This window comes from Thamnophis sirtalis, unplaced genomic scaffold, assembly GCF_051295495.1.
Source record: "Thamnophis sirtalis isolate CommonGarterSnake01/CBP01778 unplaced genomic scaffold, rThaSir2_p1.2 scaffold_6, whole genome shotgun sequence".
Classification (NCBI taxonomy): Eukaryota; Metazoa; Chordata; class Lepidosauria; order Squamata; family Natricidae; genus Thamnophis; species Thamnophis sirtalis.
The window spans coordinates 86,486,428-86,507,612 of record NW_028261386.1 but is presented as its reverse complement, the minus strand read 5'-3'; the positions used below and the strand labels follow the sequence as shown (position 1 = coordinate 86,507,612).

At 41.1% G+C, this 21,185-nt stretch overlaps 1 protein-coding gene across 2 annotated transcripts in view; it reads right to left on the bottom strand.

Annotated features, from left to right (window-relative positions):
* The window catches only part of HIVEP2 (HIVEP zinc finger 2), a 54,870-nt gene that overhangs the window by 21,005 nt on the left and 12,680 nt on the right, over positions 1–21,185 (bottom strand). Inside the window, exons 2-4 of one of the 2 annotated variants that reach the window (XM_014068616.2) lie at positions 13,010–13,259; positions 7,595–7,640; positions 399–5,911 (exon numbers count right to left, since the gene is read on the bottom strand). In XM_014068616.2, coding sequence (XP_013924091.2) covers positions 399–5,528 — 5,130 coding nt within the window. In that variant the 5' untranslated portion in view covers positions 5,529–5,911; positions 7,595–7,640; positions 13,010–13,259. The remainder of the gene's footprint in view (positions 1–398; positions 5,912–7,594; positions 7,641–13,009; positions 13,260–21,185) is intronic. The other variant, XM_014068617.2, reaches the window with a different exon arrangement.

Below are 21,185 nucleotides of genomic sequence, written 5' to 3'. Positions count from 1 at the left end.
TGAAAATTTATATGTGTCGAAAGATGCAGAAAATCAGTTAATGCAACAACCGACACATTATGAAACTCTTGAAATTAACATTTTATATTTATGTTTTATAGCCAATTTCTTCTTCTGAAATAGAACCTTTGGAATCACTTCCTTTGAAAAATCTAATTGGAAAATGTTAAATCCCCAGAAGGTTTTTCAGAAAGAATCCATAATCATGATGCCACTTTCCAACTAACTCTTACTCATAGATTTGAAAAAAACCTTCTTAGAATGAACCAACAAACTCATTAATATGTTGGAAAACTATTCCAGAAACATTACGCTGAAATGCCTCTCATGCACTGTGCTTGTCTATATAATAGAAAAGCTAACTAACACCCATAGATCTTTAAGAATTGGCAGATTACCTGAGCAAACTCTTTCCATGTACTTGACGATGTCAGCTTTCCCATTCCAGGCCTATGCATTGGAGACAGTGTATAGATTTCTGTGCTGCTTTTCTGCTTGGAACGTAGGAGTGCAAGGGTAATCTTTGTACTCAGTCCCGATGGGTTTGGATTACAAGAACTAATGCACCATGAAGCATAAACAGATGATTTTAGGGTTGCTTGTTGAATAAAACTGGGTTTTGTGTAGTTTAGGAAACACCAGCTCACAGTTGTGGTAGTCCTCAAACTAGGGAATTTCAAAATGTGCTGGATGTCAGCAAGATCTGTCAGGAGAATTGTTGAGGTCACTGCTTTCCCACTTGGCTGAGATGCCATTTGTACCAGCATACCAAATGGCAATTTTTGTGGCTTGGATTGGTCTTCCATCTGACTTTCTCCCGAAGAAACCAAAGATCTCTGTGGGCTTAGGCACATATCTGAGGATGTTTCGTCCACATCCAGTTCTTCTGGGGATTCCCTGCCTTCAGAGGTGCCACTAGACTTTTGCCCAAGTGAAGCAGAATCAAAACTGGGAAGCTTCTCCTTGTTTAATGGAGAAGACTCAGCGGGAGATGGTTTGCTAACTGGCAAGTCTTGAGATGATGACGATAATGGGGAACAGAGCAAAGGAGAATGCCCCCTTTCTTTTGACTCAGTGGTACAACTCTGCCTAACCAGCTGGGGCTTTTGTGGTCTGGGAAAACTTTTCTTTATATCCGAATTAGTGAGTTCTACAGCACTTAGCTCCTCAACGATCTGTCCATACATTTTTTCATCTTTGACTCTCTTTTGTTGTTTGGTCTCCATAAAGAGCTCCAAGCTACTTGCTGGTGAAAGCATACGTTTGTTTCCACCTAGAGAAGAGGCAGTGTCTGAACTGGGGGTCAAACATAATGGGATAGAAGAGTCTAAGTTGAGTGAGAGAGTCTGTGGTACTTTCCACAAGGGATATTTTTCCAGCCCTCCATGTTGGTTTAACATCTGTGCTATGTTAAACTCTATTCCGTGCATGCATGAGCTTGTTGCTAATGTCCTTTGAGAAAGAGTCTCATCTACTTTGCAGATGACGATAGCAGGGCTACTGCTTTGAGCAAGAATCTGGGAAATGCTTGTGTACATGACACTACCATAGGACGGCACATGGGTCTGGAGTCTAACCGGAACAACGGTGCCCGGTAATGACTGAACAGGTTCAATATTCTGGGTTTCAAAATTCACCTGTAGCTGCTGTTCAGAAGAGGTATCAGTTGATTTAATGCTACAATCTGGCTGGTAAATTGCAAGTGCATTTTTAGAATACTGCCCAGATGTTCCTGAGTAACGCTGGTAAGGTTGCTCTTTAGTACATATATAATCAGCTTTCTTTCGAATATGCTCTTGAGCATATTCCAAGTGGCAGCCTGGGTGGCTTTCCATTGGGAAAGGTTGCTTAGAATAAGATTTTTGAAGCTGCTGTACAAAGTGATGTGGAAAGGGGGTCTGTGAAATTTCTGAAGGCCACAAGGGCTGAGATGGCAAGTGAACCATGCAGACAGATGGGTAGGGGAACTGCAATATAGTGCTGTGGATAGGAAAAAAGGGAACTTTTTCTTGCAGTGCAAATAGGTGCTGTTGTTCGGCTGGATATTTGCTTAGAATATAAGGTGCTTGGGGGACCGAGAGGTGGGAAAGTGGTGATAAACTACTGCTTCGTGAAGGACAAGAACCAGTAGCTTGCTTCCTAGAGTCATCTGAAGGAAGAGAAAAGGAGGAATGAGACCAAGGAGTTTGGGAAGACCGAAGACCAGCATGCCCATGTTCTGTTTGCTCTTGCTTTATATTTTGTTCCATGCTTGAATCGGCCTGGGAAATCTCCGGGGAGCCGCTGAAAGAAGCCTGGCGAACTAAAAAGCATTTCTTCCTTTCTCTCACTGGAGACAAAGCCACTGGAGGTGCTCCTGCTGCAGAAGCATGAGACAGATTCCCATAATCGAAAGATTTGCTCCGTATCTCAGGGATTTCAGCAGGATAAGGACAAGGCATCTGTTCTGACGAGCAGCGCCTCATTTCTTTCTGTTGGTGATGTCCAGGGACAGAAAGAGAATAAGCACCAGCTGGGACAGTCAAAAATTCAGGCTGCTTGGCCAATTCATCCTGTCTGCTTGATGTCATGAACCTGATACTGTCCTCTCGTTCAAAAGACATTGAAAAACTCGAACTGTGAGACAGGTTACTCTCTTGGCTAGGGCTGCGAGAAAGGCTAGTTCCCGTGGATTCAAAGCTGGACTCTCCAGAGGAATGTTCCATGTCAGCAAGACGCAAGCGTTTCTTCTTGGGCGGTAGCTTTTCAGCTGGGAGCTGGGACAAGGTTTCACTTCTTTGCGGCCACTGGAATTCTTCTGCAGGCTTTTCTTGCTCTTTCACGGGGACCTCTCTCTCTTTTTCGGGTTTATCTGGCTCCTCAGTGACACGGATTTCGGGGACCTGTATATTATGCTGACGAACCAGCCTTGGCTGCATGTAGGTCTGAAAAGGCTGCAGCGAGGAAGGCTGTTTGCTAGCAACCTCGGCATTTTCTATCTGCTGGACTCTCTCTGGGCTCATTGGGAATTCCGCAACCTCACTTTCAAAACTTTCAGATGTCAAATAGCTTTTCTCTTGCTGGCAAGTCGCAAGCTCTGTAGATTCAGATCTTTCAAATGAATTTGGCCGACTCAAGGAATTTGTATGCTGAATCACAGAAATTACATTTCCTTTTCTGCTAAGAGATTCTGCAGCTTTTTCTTGATCAGCAGCCGAAGAGCATTCTTCTAAACTAGTGGTTGGACTGCATGATTGTAAGTGGGGTCTACACATCTCAAACCGCTCTGAATGACAATGAGCAGCGCTCTCGTGGCTTTGTATGCCATATCCACTCCTTGGTCCATCCTGGGTTTGCGATTTTGGGTCAAAATCACCAGTCATGGAATTGCTACTAACCCCACTGCATAATGATGGCATGTCTTCCTCATCTCCAACACTCTTTTGGATCCTACGCTTTCGATTTTCAAATACAATGCCGTATGTGGAAGACATTGCCTGTAACTGTGTAGGCGATTCGGTATAGAATTCTCTACTTTGTTTTGACCCACTGAAGCTTTGCTTCAGAATCCCATAGTCTTCCCACTTTCTATAGTGCTTTCCAGAAGAGTCACCCTCATAAATATGTCTCTCCCCTGCTGGCAATTTCTTTTCTCTCATGCCTGGCCCCTTTTCTCCAATGGGTGATCTAATGGAAGCAACCATAATGTTCTTCCCCATTCGCCCATGATACTCCGAATCCGAGTGTCCTTCCTGCAATGAAGGAAGTTCAAAGGCTGCTTGTCTTATTAACATTCGCTGATGGGGTATTCCTATAGTTTCAGGATAAAACACATCATCTGAACCCGTCATTCTCTCATCAAATGAATGGCTTCCTCTTAAAGATGATGGGACATTCAAGTTAGTTGCAGATGATATGGGCATGGAGTTGCTTCTAATCAATGGATTTGAATCTGCTGAAGGTTCCAGGAGCAGAGACGCATCACCCAAATGACTTCCTGGATAAAGGTTTGATTCATTTTTGATGGATGATGTAACGATTTGCAACTGTTTGGATTCTGAACTGCAGTCATCAAAGACCTGGCTATTTTTCATAATGTTCCTGTTGCCAGAGTCCATTAGTGCTTCATTATTTGGAGACATTCGTTCTTCAGACAAGTTAATGTCTAATCTAGGGTTTACAAGAGGTAGTGGCTCCATCTTGCCTTTTCTACCCACTGAATTACAATCTTGATTGGCTGTTGCTAATGGTTGTGCAGTCCTTTGATTGATCCTATAGAATTTCCCAAAGATGATTTCTTCGTAAGATTTCACATTGGTATTTGGTGGACTTATCTGTTGCTCTGCACTTTCCGAGCGTGAAAAATAACCAGAGTCAGTGCTTCCTTTGCTATGCGGGCTCAGTAGATTTAATGACTGGTCAGAATCTTGTCCTTTCTTCTCAGACAGCCTCAAGGCAAGGCGTTGCTTAACTGTGTGAGAGTCATCAGACTTCGTATTTAATGGATTCTGCAGATTATCGGTCCCAACATGCAGGGAGCTTTCACATGGCAAGGGCACCCCGCTTCTGGGAATAATTAAAATAGGGACTTTCATTGGACTTCCCAAGGATTCTTCTAGGGATGCATGAAAGCCGCTTCTGCTTGCAATGTCCAATGGAATCTGCGGAACTGGGCTCAGTTTTTCAGAACTTTCAACAAGTAGCGACGCCTCTTCATCTGTATCTGTACTCTGCTCCCCATCCGAATGTATCTCTGCTTCCACATCAATGAAACTGCTGTCTAGGTCCAACTTAGATACAGCAGATTCTGTGAAAGGTACTAGTCCTGCTTTAATTGCATGGGCATGGGATTTCCTGTGCTTGTATAAATTGCTTTTTGTCTTAAATGAAAAACCGCAAGGGACACAAGGGTAGGGTCGTTCCCCCGTATGGGACCTTATATGTTTTTTAAGTACACTAGGTTTGGCACAAGCCCTGCTACAGTAAGGGCAAATGTATTTGCCAGGCTTTTTGGATTTATGTTCTTTCTTATAACCGTCTTCTGAGGATTGCTCTATACATTTCTGAGAGTACTGACTATAAGCAGGGTTAAGATTGGACACTTTCTTTCTGGAGAAACTTCCACTATGGCCATGCACATGAAAAGGAAACAGGTCCTCGGAGGCAACTGGCTGAAGGGGGCCAGAAAATTGCCATTTGTGGCCTTCTAGGCTCTGTCGCGGCTTCAGATTGTGCAAGAAACCTTGTGGCAACGATGGCTGTGGAAATGAAAGCGAGTGTGGACAGGAGTATGGACTTGGAAGCTGCTGAGGGTATTGCTTGTCTGTGATTTGTTGGGTTGCATTGCTCGGTGATACCCCTTTCGCAGAACTAAAGAGCTGAGACGACACAGGGCTTCCCATGTGTTCTGGATCAATTTGTGCCTGACCTTCCAGGCTGCCCATCTTCACATTAGCCGAATGCTCCTGCCTCCATCTGCTTGATACTTTTGCTGCTTCTCCAGTTCTTGAGGTAGCGTTTTGCCCTATAGCTATATCTCCAGAGTCCATTTTGTCACCAAAGATCTTAGGTACTAGTTCACTTGAAAGCTGTACATGAAGTGTATCCAGTGCTGTGCTTTTTAAAGTTCAGGTGCTCCCATTTTTCCACAGCTGTTCTAACTTCACAGACGTCTTTTCCTCTGTGAAAACTTTCCACATAGTCGTACTGCAGGCAGCAGATCTCTTGTAGTTCTATGCTAAAAGGTAATTGTCAAGCAGTTCTGTTCATGGCAGGAAATGTCTCTGAACAGTTTAATTTACATCTGTCAAGGCATGGTGGGGAAGGTTATTCATGGTTAACAAAGGTTCAGATGAAGAATGAACCACAGAGGTCTATTTGCTCATCTACTAAAGCAGAGTTCCACACAACCTCTTCCAGAAGATCCAGCTGCCTGCAAAAAAAAAAAAAAAAAAAAGAGTTCAAAAGACAAGGACGGATGTCAGGGTATGTGAAGACTTGTTTGCAAGTTTGTATAATTCTGGAGACAGATGTTAAAGGAAACCCCCCTAGTGTGTTTTGTAACAATAACAAAAGTGGAATCTGATATTACTATGCTATAACATTTTCTCAAGCTTGCTTCCTTTTCATGGCTGCCAGTAGCAAGAGCGGAGAAAATGACAACATAATTATCTCACGCCATAACAGGGTTTGTTTCGTTAGGTGCTTTTATGGATCCTTGATATTTTTTTGCTATTCATTGATTTTTTATAAATTCTTTGGGCAAAAGATAGGAGTGTAGTGTTGTAGGGTTTCTAATTTTAACTACTTTATAGGTAACTTTAGTCTGAGAAGTCACTTTTCAGTTTCATTAACTGAATAAATGTTTATAAACAGGTTCCTTTGAAATCAAAATTCAATGGTCACCCTTCAGTTTTCTTATAAACAGCTTCCTGGAAAACACATGCAGGGCCATTCACAGTCTATGTGGGTATGTTCCTGAATTTTCTGCACGTGAACTCATATTCAAATCTGAATTATACTTAATGCTCTCGACTAGAACTCTTAACATCTACTATATACAGGTAGTCCTCAACTTACGACTACAATTGATCCCCAAATTTCTGCTGTTAAGCAAGATAGTTGTTAAGTGAATTTTGGCCCATTTTACATTTTTTTCTTGCAATTCGTAAATGAATCACTGCAGTTGTTAAGTTAGTAACAGGGTTGTTAAGTGAATCTGGCTTCCCCACTGACTTTGCTTATCAGAAGGTTGCGAAAAATGACCCAGAACACTACAACATAAATACATGACAGTTGCCAAGCATCTGAATTATGGTCACATGACCATGAGGGTGCTGCAATGGTCATAAGTGTGAAACATAGTCATAAATCACATTTTCGAATACCACTGTAACTTCGAACAGTCACTAAACGAATGGTTGCAAGTTGAGGACTACCTGTAGATGGGATCTATTGGCATTTTAAGTGTTTTGCTGAAAAGCAGCAGCAGAGGGCGCCAAATTAGAAGCTTGTTTCCTTGATAAATCTCTTAGAATTTAGAATCAGAATAGAGCTGGAAGGGATACCTTGGAGGTTTTCTAGTCCAGCTTTATATAAAAGTAGGTGTATATTACTTTATATAAAAGTGTATAAAGGCTTTATACACTTTTAGAAAGTGCTTTATAGCTGCTATGGTTTAAGTAAAAAGTAAATTCTACATCATTAGTTTAGAAGTCAAAGTACAAAGATCACAGGCACTATACTTATGTATTTAAGGTAGCTATGCTTTGGAAACATACATTGTCCTGAATCAATTCGTACATGAAGAATAAATTGTGTTGATCTCTAATTTCTTCTTCAGTTAATAAAGTCTATTTTCTGATTTGTGAGCAGTGAACAGCTCCCCTTCAGAAGCAAAAGTCTTATCATATGTCTAAGGTAATGACTGAATATCAGCATTGGCACTGAGTTAGAAAATAGGGCATGCAGTAAATGTATTGATAGTTCTTGTTATATTTTTTTTAAGAAATAAAACATCAGGGCTATGGTATGAACGAGCAAGAATTAGTCCAGAGCAAAGGTTATGGGTTTAAGGAGTTACTGTTTGCTTATCTTTTGATTTTTTTTTAAATACCTTCATCTTGTTGGCATCTATTATACATGATAAATCTTGAAGGTTCCTAGAGACGAAGAGAAATAAAGAAGCAATTAGGGAAAAGTTTGAAATCTACAGGGATTCCATAAAATAGATATTTTGAAATGCTGCAATTATTATTCATGTACAAGAAATGATAAAGTCTACTTCAAAGAATTTAGGGGAGTGGATAAAATAGGTTTTCAAGAATAAGCATTTTCAAATCTTTGTAGAAGCCAATTCAACTTTCAAGTTAGCATCACTGACATTTCAGAGGCTGCCCTCACTAGCAATTCCAGATAAAACAGAACCTAATGTTGCCAGTAAGTCCATCCTTCTGAACCAAAACCGAGACCGATGAAGGACAGCAAAATGACTATGCTGAAACCACTGTAATCTGTTCAAAAGTTTGGTAGAGCCCGATGAAGGCTTGAGCCTTGATTTCTGGCATCTGAAGATCATTTTGAGGATTAACAGGAAAGGATCCAGTAACCTATCAAGGCAATAAAGGGGTGCAGTGTCTGAGGAGGCTATACAAAGTGCTCCTATGTGCCAATCAACAGTTTAGCAATTGACTGCAATGCATTGCGCAACTGCAATACTACAGGGCAGGCTCATAGCGGTGGTGTTAGGCCTGCCTGGATCCTATGGCTGCTGCTCAGCTATCTGATCTACTCTGGATGTGAAAGATGCTAGGTGTGCCACCGAAAAGATTGAAGGTTTCACAGCTCCTTCCTTAGTATTGCTACAATTCAATGATGCAAATGACTATTTGGGTCAAACAATCAGGTTTCAGGCTACCTACATACAGGAGTGGCTTTTGATTAAGCTACCAAAGCATAACCTCTCTGTCTTCATTATCAGCTACTAATGTCACATTGTTAATAACGTTAAAAAAAACAGAAAATCTGAACTTGCTTGCTTGATATAACTGCCAAGCATTAAGGTTTAAGGCACGTGCAAGGCAGGTGTATAAAAACAATTGTAAATCAAACATGTATTGGTAAAGCATAATAGTATTCCAAGCTCTAAATATTGTAATACTCTAAAATAGAAAGTCACGACAAATACAGTTCTCAGCAGAAGAAATCCACATGGGCAGGGCCACTGCTGATAAGGTTATCCTGAAACCCACAATCAAATCAGATTTATATTGGGTCTGAAAACAGAGCTTTTGAGATCAATCTTTAAATCTTGGATAGATCAGTGTCAATATACACAACATTTCAGACAAGCAAGTTTCAAAACTGTCCAGGATTCAACATATTAACATCACATTTTAAGGTGACCTCAGCCACTGATGCGAAGCTGATATGATATGATGTATGTATGCATGTGTATATATCTTTCAAATAAGCAGTGTCTTTGTCATAAGATCAGCAGAGATAAGTCTCATGACATAATGGCTGCAGTATCTTATTAAAGCAGGCCTACACACACACATCTGCATTTAGAATGGCTTTCAACACTTATGAGCAAACAAATTGGCATCCATGGAAAACATCAACACCTCGTAAACTTGAACCTGCTCCCAATCAGGTATGAAAATTGGTACCCATGCAATGCCAAGTGTGAAGATGACCTCACTACTAGGGTCTTTGTTGTATACAGTATGCTGAGGTTTGTTCTGAAGTGATAATGCAGGTGCAAAATTGGAGAACAAAACTGATCGTATTCTGAGCTCAATGTTATATACGGCTATGATAAAATACCCAATGTCCACAAGGGATACACTCCCTGAAGTTGCTCAATTATGTTACATTAAAAAATATCCCACATTAAAAAATATCCTACATTTAAAAAAAATCACATATCCAAGTATTTAAAAATTATTTTACATTACTGAATTCTTTTTAAATTTTGAAATTATTGCACAATATCTCCGAATACAATTGTTTATTAAAACATAGACAAAAGCAAACAACTAATGTGATTATGCCAATATATAATAATGGGATGAAGCACAATAACGGCACAACTGCTGGTGATATCATGGGCATATCCTTGTCATATCCTTTGTAGTAATATGCAAACAGTTTGCCTGGGGTGTTTTTTCCACTTCTCAGTCTAGCCCACATCCCCAGGATTTCCTGATTATCTCCTATGCTAATATCAACCTGTCCTAAACCTTTTAAAACTATTTCAGATCAGACCAGTTTGGCTAAGTGCTGCTAGTTAATTAGTTAATAAGCTAATTAAATGATCAGCTAAGCATCCATTAAAAAAAATACAATTGCTTGTAAGCTAGAAAAACTGATTCAAAAGAAAGCCAGATGGTCACAAGTAAAATAAGTATGCTATTACATAAATATTTAAAATAACATATTTCCCATTTACCAAACGTCCATGTCAGCTACCATGGGGAGGTACCCACGCTTGGTGAAAGAAAATTTTGGATTCAAATATATACACTGATTCAGAGGATATTAAAAATTAATATGCAACTGAGACCGGAAATCTTTCCCTTGGAACTGATGGAGAACAGTTGGAAAAAGCATCATGGAATGTTATTTTTCTATATGATAATGGCAATAAGATACTTGTATGCATAAAAATGGAAAGAGTTAGCAATACCTACAGTGGAGGAATGGTTAGTGAAGGAGATGGAACTTGCTGAGATGGCCAAATTGATTTTGATTCAAAAAGGAAAATACATTTATTGCTGCCTGGAAACCCCCTATGGAATTTTTGCATAAAACAGAAAAAGATGAACTTAAAATTTATGGTTTTGATGACTAGACAGGATAGATTATAGAAAAAAGAGAGTCATGCTGTAACTTTATAGAGAGAAGTAAATTTATAGTCCTGCCTATAACTGTTGTAAAAAAGATTGGAATCTATTTCTTTGTATCTTTTTTCTTTCTTTCTTGCATTTTTAGCTTTCTGACTTTTTCTCCCTCCACTTTATATTAATTTATATTATTTTTAATCTTCTTTTTTTAAAAATAAACAACCAAACAACCATTTAATATTATTTTGCAGAATGCCATGGCCCGAATAACTTTTCAAGAAATAAGTTTACTTTTAGAGTTTTACTTTTCCCCTCTTCATGGCAATGAAAGAGAAGCTTTAGAATGAACCCGTAGAATATGATAATATTAAAGTGGAAAACTAGCTACAGGTGCATCTTACTTAGGAGTATAAACTCCCAAAGTAATTTATAATAAATCCAATAAAACAATTATGTGAGTCAAAAAACATGACCCCTTTGGTTATAATTATTCCTTAATGAAAAAAGAAGGGTGCTATTATGAATACGTAGTGTCAATTATTGAGTGATTTTGGCTGTATTGTCCAAACATTCAGATACATTGGCATGCCACCTATAGAAATGGCTTCTTAGCAAAAATGGCCACCACAAAAGTACAGCAATAGCACAAAAGTAATTTTGATAACGCTTGGACATGCACCTTTAAATAACATAGTTTCAAAAATTTGATTGCCCACCCCAAGCTTGAAGTCATGTGATCACATTTGTGATGCTTGGAAACCAGCCTGCATTTATGGCTATTTTCAGCATCACAAGACTGCAATTTACTACATATCCCCCTCCCCCAAACCTGTGTTTACTTCTGGTTTCTGGCAGACACCTGTCCATCGTAGACAATTGGTTTGCTTAATGATCATAGGGTTTACTTAACAACCTTAACTGCTGCAAAAATTGTAAAATCTGACTGGTCATATGACGACCTGCTTAACAACTGGCATGACTTAAAACTGTAATTTTGATTATAGATTATAGTCAATTATAATTATAAATTGAGGACTACATCTATACAGCTTCTGTTATTTATTTCTGTTCAAAAATGAAATGGGTGTCCTTTCTATATTTGTTCATATATGTACAATGGTACCATGGTATTCGCCGTTAATTGGTTTCAGGAGGAACGATGAGTACCAAACAGATTTTTCCCATAAGGAATAATGTAGCGAATCAGACCAACACTGAGAAGTTCTAGCTTCTTTGTTAAATACCAGGACAAAATTTTTGTTTGATAATGCGTTGAGTACTATATTATATGAGTTTTAAAGCAGTTTAGTATCAAGGTACCACTGTACTTTAAAATGTTCTGACAACATGTACCTATGAAAGGAGAGATAGCTGTTGAGGAAAAGAGAAATTTGTAGCAGTGGACACATATGTGAAGATTTCCTGAGTGGAGGTAGGGAGTCAAACTATTCTCCAAGGCACCTGAGGGTAGAACAAGAAGCAATGGGTGGAAACTAATCAAGGAGAGAAGCCACTTAGAACTGAGGAGAAATTTCCTGACAGTTAGAACAATCAATCAGTGGAACAGCTTGCCTCTAGAAGTTGTGAATGCCCCAACACTGGAAGTCTTTAAGAAGATGTTGGATAGCCATTTGTCTGAAACGGTATAGGGTTTCCTGCCTAGGCAGGGGGTTGGACTAAAAGACCTCCAAGGTCCCTTCCAACTCTGCTATTGTATTGTATTGTAGTATTCAAAAGAGACTCAGGCAAACTCTTCCCTGATTCACTACTGTAGCTGATCCTCCACCACTTCTCAATAACCTTTCCTCAAAAAGGGAGGCTGAAGACAAGTGATCACCAGATCCAGTGACAGGCTCTTCAGTCTGTGGGCAACACCACTCCTGTAAAAATTATCAAGCATCTCCAAAGTCCACATAATCACATACACATTCTTCACAAGAGTCAGGACAAGCAGAGGTCCAAGCCACAGGTGGCAGACCTAGAGAGACTCAATCCCCAGAATTCTCAGTTCAGGAGTTGCAGATAACATGGCAACATAGCTGTGGTCCATAAGGAGTTAATGCTGCAGTGAATCTGAGTGAATTATCAGCTGTGCAAATTACTCACTGTGGTCAGAAGGGAGATCATAATGTTAACTCCTCCTTGAAAGGAAATTAGTCACTCTAAACTAGTTTCTGGAAAACAGCCTGGTGACACACTAGGAGAGAAATGAAGATGCTTTCCCCTCCTTATTGCTATTATCTAGGCCTGAACAATTGACACCTACCTGTGCCAGTTTGAATTATATTTTTGTCTTTCTCTACCAGTATTCCAGGAATTGTTTTTTGGCACTTCATCTCTTAGAGATTAAATCAAGAAGCCAACCAGGATTGGCCCCTTCAAAGAGACTTTTCAGGGACAATCATGCCTCCCATTGCCAATAATTCATCAAGCCCTAAAGCAATTGGCCCAAAGAACTGGAAAATTCCCCAAATAACGTCTGGAACCACCTAGATCCCTTAGGTTCCTGGGTCTTATCAGAGCTAGACCTCAGATATAGGAGCTAAGATTGCCAACACTATAAGACTCTGTGATTCTCTATCATTAACCTTGAAAGCAGATGAGGAAGGGATCTTGCTGGCTGCTAGATGGCTGGATCCCACACTTATCTCTATATCCTAACAACATACATGTTATGTACTCACATTCTGGTATCTCAGGAGCAGAGTCTTTGATTGAAGATGTGTCTAATAACTGATCCATCCCCGGGTCTCCAATCTTAACAATGAAAACTGTTGGACAATTTTCCAGCAAATGACCGCTGTTCTCACCCACTCAGGTTTTGGTAATACATGTCAGATCTGCTGCTTCATCTACTATTATATTGTACATCAGGGGTGTCATACTGGTGGCCTGCAGGCCAGATGTGTCACAAGCCGTCCACACCTACCCCAGCTCCGTGAAGGGAAAAAACAACACAAAATGTCACGTGACAGCAACATGACGCCATGAGTTTGACAGATAAGCAACATGACTCCACGAGTGGTAGATAAACTGTAGCCTTATTGCAGGCACATCTAGCACCAATCATCAGCATCACAAGGCCAAGAGGCCTAACATCTGTCACCCAGAATAGAGCAACCAGGTTAGAAATCAAGAGTGCTACAAGGTTGATAATTTCTCTTCCTCGTAACATCCCACATGGTGCTCCTCATCTTATCCCCCTTGGCCTAACATTACAGTTATATGACACCAGCATCCATTCCCATATACATCCAGCTTCCATTTCCCAATCAAGCTTTAAAGCCCACTATTGATTTGTTAGTCAGCTGTGATTCATATTGCACATACTTACATACACAATCCCACTTACCCAGGTTCTCAGATATGAGCAATCCCTTCTGCATACTATTCTTCCAAAGCAAACAGCTTGCAAGCTCCCTACAGGCTTGATTACACCTGTTACATTACTCATTCACATACAGTATAATCTATGCAACAACTCTGGCACTTGGCTATCACTGGACTGCTTCTCAAGTCAAATATTTGAGATAGATTAATACAGATATATTAATTTTCCTTTCCACATTTTAGGATACTCTTTTCAGTCTGAAAATAAAATCACTACAAGCCAACCCTCTTGCTTGTTTTCCCAATAGACAGACAATAGTTATAAAAATAGATCATGCAAATGAACTCTTTGTGGCGTCAGCATCCAGATGAGCATGAATGATCAGATAAGGTTGAATGGTTTCAAAGAGCAAACTGTTAAGAAGAGTAGTTGTCTTTTTTAATCACACAGGGCTGTTATATTAAGCTCTTTTCCTCCTGCTCAGAAATCAGCCATTATCAACACACTGATAAATTACATCTGACAAGATTCAATCCTCTTTTAATCACATGTTTCCTTCTGACCCAGGAAGCAGCGGTTCACTGGGAATTAAAGGTACAGTGGAGGAATCAGGAAAGACAAAGGCAAGCATAAATCTAAATATAGCAGGACTACCTACAACATAGGATTGTTTGCATATATTTAGCAGGTCTAACACGATTCTTTTAAATTTTCTTTCTTGTTTTAAATTTTCCAAAAGACACACCAGCTTTCTGCTTTTAAATATATTATTGGCTATGCTCCATTTGATACACAACAATATTTCAACAGTGATTTTTTTTATCACTGTAGAAAGCACTCTGTATAACTTGTAATTGTTCAAAGCCAGCAAAATAACCTACACTTGTTACTGTTCACTGCTCATTCTTTTAAATTAAAATCTAAAAAGTTTATAGAAGTATAACTAGGAATTTTGTTCTTGAATGCCATTGAACAATTCATAAACTGCTATTAGTTTTAACACTTCAGGTAAAAACGTGATATGAAATAAGCCAAAGAAGCCAATATATAGAAAAAGGAATAGAAAAAAATCTTGAACAAACTCAAATACTCATTTCTGCCCTGAGTAATCCAATTGCCTGAACTGACAAAGGAACTTTCATACCCAGGAAATAAATACTGTAAAGTATTATCAAGATTAAATCTGCTATCAGGAGACAGAAGTGTTGAGTAATGTTTATTCCATTTGTGTGGTCAGAATGATTTTGACTGATTTCCATTCTGGAAACTAGTTTAGTCTGGGCCTATTCGGAAGAAGGAAAAGATCTTTTCTGTGAATACCATTTTACCACACAGCTTTCTAGATTTCCAAGTAAGATATAATATAAAAAATGTAATAAGGTGAGCCAAAGTGTACTGCATACTATGGAAGGAGGAAAAAGAATAAATGAATAAATTTCCACTCAATATAGGAAATGGCATTCACCTCTATCTATGGGTGACGACTTAGATGGCAACTTGTTCAACATTTACAAAACAACACTAATGGAAAAAATTACAGAAGACACTGATTTGTCATACTATGTTTCGTACATCTCCATGTAAATCCAAAATAATTTCATTCTAAATTTAAACATCTGTCACCTAACAGAAGTGGATTTTGTTTCCTACTGAAAAATGTCACACAGAAATATTTATGTTCCCCAAAAAAGTGATCCTATGTCTCTTCCTACCAACAGCAGATAGCATCTTCTCTTGCTATTTGTCAAGTTTTTTCCCCTCTGAAACAGGTTGAGCTCACAACCAGTTTCTTTCTGAGAGAAAAGTCTTCAGAAATATTAGCATTCTTCCTGTTTTACTTTATAGGCAAAGACATTGCCTATCTCTTCACATCTTCATTTCAAGTATTACAGACTTTTGCCACTTTATCACAATCTACAAATATGATCTTGCAGAGAAGTCAGCTAATTTTTACAGAGGGTGATCATGGCTTACCTCAGAGTTGATTCTTATCCCTCAACACCAGTTCTTATTTCTGTTGCTATTTTACTATTTCTCTGAGTTTATAAAGCCCAAGAGAAGATGATGAACATACATCTGCTGAAATAATTCTCTTCATTAAATGTTTGCCTATATGTTACTGTAGGCAGGCAAGCATGGCAGAGCTATTAATCATCTATAAGAAACTAAACTTTTCTTGCAGAAATTATGAATTATAGGGAGGGGGCTGAAGTTCTGCAAATTGTTAATTAGCTGACATAATGCACAAAATGTAATATAATGCAAGGAAGTAATGTAAACAAATAATGTTATCAAATTTTGCTTTCTTGCTTGACATGGTTGCATCCTAGAACCCAGACATATACATTACCTATTCTGCGTTAGCTATTTTATAATACATAAAATACATTAAATGATTATAGAATGGTCTTTTACTCATTTTACTGATGTCTATTCAGCAATTTTGAAGGAGACTGGATCATTCAAGAATATTTTTAGCTTTCTCTTTGACTCTATTCAGCACACCCACCCGCATTTTGCTGTCAGCCTGTACAATGTGAGTATCTGCAATTCTTCCATTTTATGCACCACAGTAATTTACAATATCAATGAAAACAAAGAAAGAACATCTGAATCTTAATATCATCTTTCCTCCAAAATAAGACAGGGTCTTATTCCCCCCCCCAAAAAAGCGCTTGGCCTTATTTTCAGGGAGGTGTCAGCCTCTGCTTTGCTGCTGCTTCGGCTGCCATTGAAACGGGGAGGGGGGCATGGTATTTGGGAGGGGACTGATTCTTGTGCTGGAGGAAGATTCTGGAATTTGAACTGTCCACCTTACTGCGCATGTGGAGGAGGAGTGTTTCCCGCCAAGGCCAACGGCACCAGCATTCCATCCTAGTGATGCCTTTCGAAGTTATCTCACACCTGACACTTGGGAGAATTATGATTGGACTGTACATGGGATGCCAAGGGGAGGGGAATGAATTATACAATATATTATTCGCTTTCGCGCCTAAATAATCAGACTTCGCTTTGCTTCGCTTCTGATCATTTATAATGAGTAAAAGTACACTTGATTTCTATCAATGGAGTCCTGTGGTCTTCTTTCCTAATTTTTGAATGAAGGAGTGCTGACAGGAGGTCTTATTATTTTTGAGGTGCAGGAGGCGGCAAGCATGGGCACATCATGGCTGCTGCTGTGTTGCAATATTTTCGGGAAGGACTTATTGTGGGGAGAGGGCTTATTTTAGTGCATGTGCTCAAAAGCCCGATTGGGCTTATTATCTGGAGAGGTCTTATTTTCAGGGAAACAGGGTAATTAATTGTCTGAGGAAAGGATGGCCCTTTTTTCATCCTTTTTTCCTTCCTCCCCTGGCAGGACTGGGAAAAGAAAGTAGCAAATCTGGTATCCTTTTGGTTTTACTGGATCAAGTTCAGCTCAGCCTGCTGTAGACATTTAAACTACCCATATTGTCATTTCTGTGCACATTTGGCTTCAAATATCACTTTTGTGAAAATGATCTTAGGGTAAGCTATCTGGGCCACCATTTACTACTTTGTTCTGGTTATACCTCTTTTCATTTATAGATGTATTATTTGTGCACACACTTAGCATTGGTCAACTTTGAATAGGATCCATACCCCAACAAGGTGTCTGCCAGGACTCATTGTTTAAGTGGGGGTGTCTTATCTCTACCCCTCAGTGTGATTGTGGTGCTCCTTGACAAAATATCCATCATATTGTGTCCAAATGTCCATCAAGAGCTTACACCGGCCCAATGTCTGATGTTTTCAACATAGACCACCTTGTCTTTGAATGGCTGGGTGGACTGAACATTAACATTTGAACCACTATAAGTCCATGTATTTGCCATACACTAAATAAATAAATGTGCACATACCTTTCGCTTCGGTTGTAAGATCAGAAGAAAAACTGGTTAATTCTTAACAAGTTCGCACAAAAATAAATTGTCATCTTTTCCTCCCTATGAGTTGTGTCATCTTACCAAAAACAAGTTTTCTATGTACTTTCCAAACTTCTATGAAATCTTAACCATCAAATTCATCAGATTTCAACCAATGTTAAATCAAAATCTACCAGTGACAACACATTTTAAAAATTGATTTGTCCACCTGATCCAGTGTTTTCCAACTACTAAGTGTTTCCGACATCTCAGAAAAGTTTTCCTACCACCTTTTAAATGCAAGTGACCGAAACTGAATCCAGGAACTTTAATAACTAGGGTCCGCTATATATTGTAATCAATTTCTAAAAGAGAAAAGACAATCTATCTTTTAACAAATATATGAATAGTACATATTGACAATCATTTGAGATCTACAAGCTTTATTGCTGGTACAATTAGATGTTTCCTTTCCCTTTTACACAGAAATGTTTGTTTGGTTTTTTTAACGTGGGCAAATACAGTGCCAAAAGCACTGCTTGTCCTGAAGGATGACGTACATCTTCATTGTTTGAGGAAAGGGCAGGGCTAATCAGGTGTCTTGTATAATTACAATTCTGTTCCTTCATGTATTCATTGCGTAGGCTATTCCCTGCCTATGCAATACATAAAGCTGCTCAAGTGTACTTACATTGTGAAGGCATGTTACCCTTGAAAACAAGGACACCCAGTTTCTACTTCTACATATATTAGAAAACCAAGAATTATATTGAATATTGTTATATTGAACAAAATCAGCTTAATTAGAATTCTGAAGTTAAAATAGGAAGAATATGAGATATTGCTTGACTGAAGCAATGATTACAATGCATTATTAACAAAGCTCCAGTTTCATCATTAATAGCACTCATGTTTCCACAAGTTAACCTAATGCTCAAACCTGAATTAAGGATGCCATCTCTGTGCTTCAACATTGCAGTGCAATGCCTGTTAGTGCCTGTTATACCTAGTAACTGCTAAGTATAATACCACACAGTAAAACTACAGTAAATATTAGAAAGTCTTTAAAAAGACACCCTTAACATACAGTTTTGTAGCAAATGAATTCAAATAATCATACAGAGATTATTAAAATATCAGCACCCCTGCTAGGAATAAAGTACAAGTAAGGTAAAGGTTCCCCTCACACATATATGCTAGTGGTTCCCGACTCTACGGGGCGGTGCTCATCTCTGTTTTAAAGCCAAAGAGCCAGCGCTGACTGAAGACATCCCTGGGGTCATGTGGCCAGCATGACTAAACACCAAAGGCTCACGGAGCACTGTTACCTTCCCATCAAAGGTGGTTTCTATTTTTCTACTTGCATTTTTGCATGTTTTCGAACTGCTAGGTTGACAGAAGCTGGTACAAATGACGGGAGCTCACTCCATTACGCGGTGCTAGGGATTCGAACCACCGAACTGCCGACCTTTCTGATTGACTATCATGTCCTTCTAAAATACAAGTACTTTATTGTAATTTGTTTAAAATTGTTGTTGTTGTTGAAATTATTTAAATTATTTATTATTCATACCTGTTCTATCTGTACAACCAAATTTCAGATTGTAAACTCCTTGGAGAAAGGACGTTGGTCTTACCTGAACGTCTGTTTTCAGAAGGGGGAGGGAATGGTCACACGTGGGTTGTTGTCAAAGCCTGATTGGTCCAAGACTGAGAGAAAACACTTAAATACTGGTGCCTTCCATTCCTATCCCAGTTTCCTCGAAGGCGAACGGTAGAACTGAAAAGACAAAAAACAACACACAACAAAACCCCCGGGAACCACCCGGGCCCTCCCCTTGGCCCCGACGGAAAGGTCTCAGGGCGGGTTGTGACCATTCCCTCCCCCTTCTGAAAACAGACGTTCAGGTAAGACCAACGTCCTTTTTCCAGAAGAGGGGGAGGGAATGGTCACACGTGGGACATACCCAAGCTACCGTCCCAGGGAGGGAGAACGAGAATCACCAGGACCCAAGGGGAGCCTCAACCGCCACCCCCAGAGGGTCCTGCCACCAAGGACACACACGCATCTGCAAAGCTCCCAGACCATAGCGCCGGAGGAAGAAGCCGGGGAATCCAGAGGCCGCGCGACAGACGGCCTCAACTGGCCCCCTGCGGCCCCCGAGGCCACGCTCGTGTCGCTCCTAATAGGCTGGGCCGTGAACTCTGACGGGACTGGCCCGTCGACTCGAAACCCCGAGGGCTTCCGCAATGGCCCAGCGCAGCCAACGCCAACGGTGGCTGAAGACACGCTCGACCCCAGCGACCCCCGGCTGGAGGATCAGTCCACAAGGGCTCGACCTACGGACCCCTCGGTCCGCTGGCGATGGAGCCGCAGGGCGCGGTGCGCACCCAACCAATGCCAGAGCTTAGCGAAGGAAGTGGCCACCTACGGGAAGAAGGCACGAGCAAGGCGAAGCCTCGCCCCGCCCCTTAGAGGCGACGGGAACGACCTCAGAGCAGGGTGCCCAACTCCACGTACCCGGGCGGAGACAACCGCCACAAGGGAGCCAGCCAACGAGCATACCGAAGAGATTCGAAGAAGCCCCCCCTGATCACAAGGGGGAAGAACACACGGGGAACCCGCGGACCGAGGGAAACCCAGAAGCCGCCCCCTACCGAGAAGCTCGATCAGGGGGACCTGAGAGAGGGAGAATCCCCACCCCCTCCAGGGCTGCCATGCTGGCACATGACAAAGAAGATTTAGATCCGGCTCAGCCGTCACAAGTGGGCGAACTGTCCCGTGTCTCCATCCTCGGACCGGGAAGAGCCCCCCCCCAAGGGGTCAGGCCTCTCGAAGGCATGGTCATCCAGAGACAGCGGGCTGAGCCGGTCCTCAGTCAGTGACGCCGGCAATGAAGCCCGGACGACGTGACCGAAGTGGTCAGCATCCTGGACGCAAACTTGAGCGAGCCCCAGTCGCCCCAGGGAGGAAGGGCGGGCTGCCCTGAGTCAGAAGAGACCCAGGCGGCGAGGCTCCCTGGGACGTGAAAGCGCTCCCGGCGCTGCCCCAGTCACTGACCGAGGCCTGACGAAACTACCGGGAGTTGAGACCGCAGAGGGCGACCCCCGCAGCGGCAACGGGAGGACATCTTAGAAGCTCAGCGCGCCCGATGAAACCAGGGCAGCCACTAGAAGGTGACGGACTGCAACTGAATCGCCCAGGCAAGGGCCCAGTTACTCTAGAGCCAATGGCCCAGGCCCCCAGACAAGTCGGAGGAATGCGTCCACTGAATGGTCAGCGCCTCCGTGCCAAGGGAGGAGTCGAGATCTCTTTCCAGACCATGGCCGTGGCAGAACGTGGTCCTGCCAGGATCAGTGGGTGGAGGCATCAAGGTCCCCCCCACCAGTTGGCCATGCACCGAGCCTGCCCCAGGCACAGCAAACAGTCTGAGCCAAGACGCCCAGAGATGGGCCCATCCAGGGCCACAGCTGCGATTAAAACGCCTGAGCCGGTCTACTCTACATAACAAAGATCGGATTAGCCTGCAACAGAAACTCACCACCTGGCATCTTGGAACTCAATCTCCAAAAGGGAATGCTACAGATCTAAGCAGGCCAGGAAGAACCCCTGGCCTCAATAGAAATGGTTTTTTTTTAAAAAAA